This window comes from Verticillium alfalfae, genomic scaffold (assembly GCF_000150825.1).
Source record: "Verticillium alfalfae VaMs.102 supercont1.1 genomic scaffold, whole genome shotgun sequence".
Classification (NCBI taxonomy): Eukaryota; Fungi; Ascomycota; class Sordariomycetes; order Glomerellales; family Plectosphaerellaceae; genus Verticillium; species Verticillium alfalfae.
This window is the reverse complement of record NW_003315038.1, coordinates 667,589-669,958: the sequence shown is the minus strand read 5'-3', so window position 1 is coordinate 669,958 and position 2,370 is coordinate 667,589. Positions and strand designations below refer to the sequence as shown.

At 58.8% G+C, this 2,370-nt stretch overlaps 1 protein-coding gene across 1 annotated transcript in view; it reads right to left on the bottom strand.

Annotated features, from left to right (window-relative positions):
* Nucleotides 1–1,513, bottom strand: part of VDBG_00224 (multidrug resistance protein fnx1) — a gene marked incomplete at both ends in the record, with an annotated part of 2,054 nt that extends 541 nt beyond the window's left edge. The window contains one exon of the mRNA XM_003008497.1: nt 142–1,513. Within this exon, the coding sequence (XP_003008543.1) occupies nt 142–1,513 (1,372 nt within the window). The remainder of the gene's footprint in view (nt 1–141) is intronic.
* Nucleotides 1,514–2,370: the final 857 nt, after the last annotated feature.

The following is a 2,370-nucleotide window of genomic DNA, read 5'->3' as shown; positions in this document are numbered from 1 at the left end:
TAGACGGCGGAACCGACCGTGACGCCAATCGTGCCGCCGCAGCTGCGAGCCAGGTCTGTGGTTCATCGTCAGTGACTGAACAGAATAGAAAAGGGCATCCAGGAGGATGAGAATCAACGAGAGGAGTCTTGCGAGACGTACATGTGGCGGACGTGATGACGGCTTGCTGGGAGTGGTCGACAGCCGCGATGCAGGCGAGTAGCGTAATGGTCAGCATGCCGCCGTAGCCGCCGCCGGCCATGAAGAAGACGAGGCCGCCGGTCCACGTGGGCGTCTTTTCGTCGAACGAACAGAGGACAGCGACGGCGATGGTGAGGAGAGTCAGGACGGCGGTGCCGAGGAGAAGGTAGCGGCCCGTCTTCTTCATGAGGTAGCCGCAGCCGAGGGAGAAGACGGAAATGCCAAGCGGAGAGGGCAGGAGGCGGAGGCCGGCGTCAGTGGCGGAGAGGCCGATGACCTGGAGGTAAAGGGGCACGTAGAAGAGAGCCATCATGATGACCATTGTGCTGAGAAAGTTGCAGAGGCAGGCCGCGATGACGGTGCGGTGCACGAGGAGCTTGACAGGAATGATAGGTTGCTTGGCTCTGCTCTCCCAGATGATGAAGGCGACAAAGGCCACAACGGAGAGGGGAATGGTCGTCAGGGGCAGGGGGTGCAACCAGGGCACGATGTTGCCTCCAGCGTTGAGGCCGAGCAACAGGAGCACGAGGAACGAGATAGTTAGGAAGGCGCCGACAAAGTCGATGCGAGCGAGGTACGACTTGTCGGACGCCTTGGGAGGCACGCGCACGAGAACGGCGACGATGATGGCCGAGACGATGACGGGCGGAACCTGGATCAGGAAGGCCAGCCTCCAGCCCCATGCCGTGTGGTCGTTGATGAGACCGCCAAAGACACCGCCCAACATGGCACCGCCGCCGTACGCGATGTTACCGACGCCCTGGATGATGCCGCGTTTGCGCAGAGGAACGAGATCGGAGGCCAGGAAGGTTGAGATGGACATGAGGCCACCGCCACCAATGCCAGCAATGACTCGGCCGAAGATCATGACGTGTTGGTCCTGGGCGAGCCCGCAGATGAGGTTCCCGGCAGCGAAGAAGACATTGCTAAAGATGAGGCCTGGTCCACGGCCGAAGATATCCGTCAGACGACCCGATAGAGGCTGACAGGCAGCGTTAGAGATGAGGTAGGCCGTGGCGAGCCATGATAGGAGACTCAAGGACTTGAACTCGCTCGAGATGGGGGCAGATAAGGTAGCGATGATGGTGGAATCAATGGCACCGAGAAACACTCCCAGGTAAGCGGCACCGAGAATAAGAGTCAGCCGCGTGGGAGAGACGCCGTCGGCAATGACTGTTGTCTCGCGATCCTGGTCCGGTAGTTCTGGCTCGGGAATGGAATCGGTCTCTGAGGGTCCGAATCCCGTAGGCCGTCGTCTGGGCTCATTGAGGAGAGGGGTCGTTTCGGAGCTCTCATCGGGTTGGGTCTCCGAGGGCCTGGTGTCGTCAGCCATGGTGGTGTTGGCGTATGTGAGACCTTTGCTGTCAACCGAAGCCGTGAGAATCTCGTGATCTCTATGATTGGAGCTGGGGGCAGGCGAGAAAGAGAGAGAGAGAGGTGCTGCGAAGATATCGCGGTTAGTTGCGGATGTTACCCATTTCGCCTTCCTGGTCCTGGCCTTAGGTAAGGCACCTTAAGGAAGGAGAGATGGAACAAGAGGAAGGAGGGGGGCCGATGACGGCATCTCGAGGCAGCTTACCTAAGACCCTTTTTGCAATGGATTGCGTGGCTCGCACCTTCGGCACCCACGCCTACGCCCTGCAATGACATGGCTTTGACATCCATGGCAACCTTGATGGCCCGAAACCGGGAGCCGATGAATGCCACGACCTGCCCAGCGACTCCCTTCTCCCTCCGCTGAAGTTTCTTCTTCTCCTCTACATCCGTTTACTCTTAGCAAGCGCGTCGATTCACCAACCCTTCGTCTTCGGGCCCTCGTCAACGATCAGGACCTATAATCATGATTCGACCAACCAACGGTGGACATACCTAGCCCCGCCCCATTTGGCCTCCAAGGATGGAGCCCCTGCAGGTCATGCCACCTCCGATGTTCGCAGGCGGAGAGAGAGTGTGTGTATGAACCTCAAGTGAAGGCTGGAAAACTCGACCACCGCCGTTCGGTGACCTGAAGCATACAATACAGGTGCATCATGTCTGTCATCAACCGCAGTTACGACCTGTCTGGATTCTGTGAGAAAGTTGAATCACACCGACCGCAAATGACACAACGGACACGAGCAAGGGACGTGGGGGGGGGGGGGGGGGGGAACTCTGGCCCAATTTTCCGTGCACACTCAACTCACAGGATGA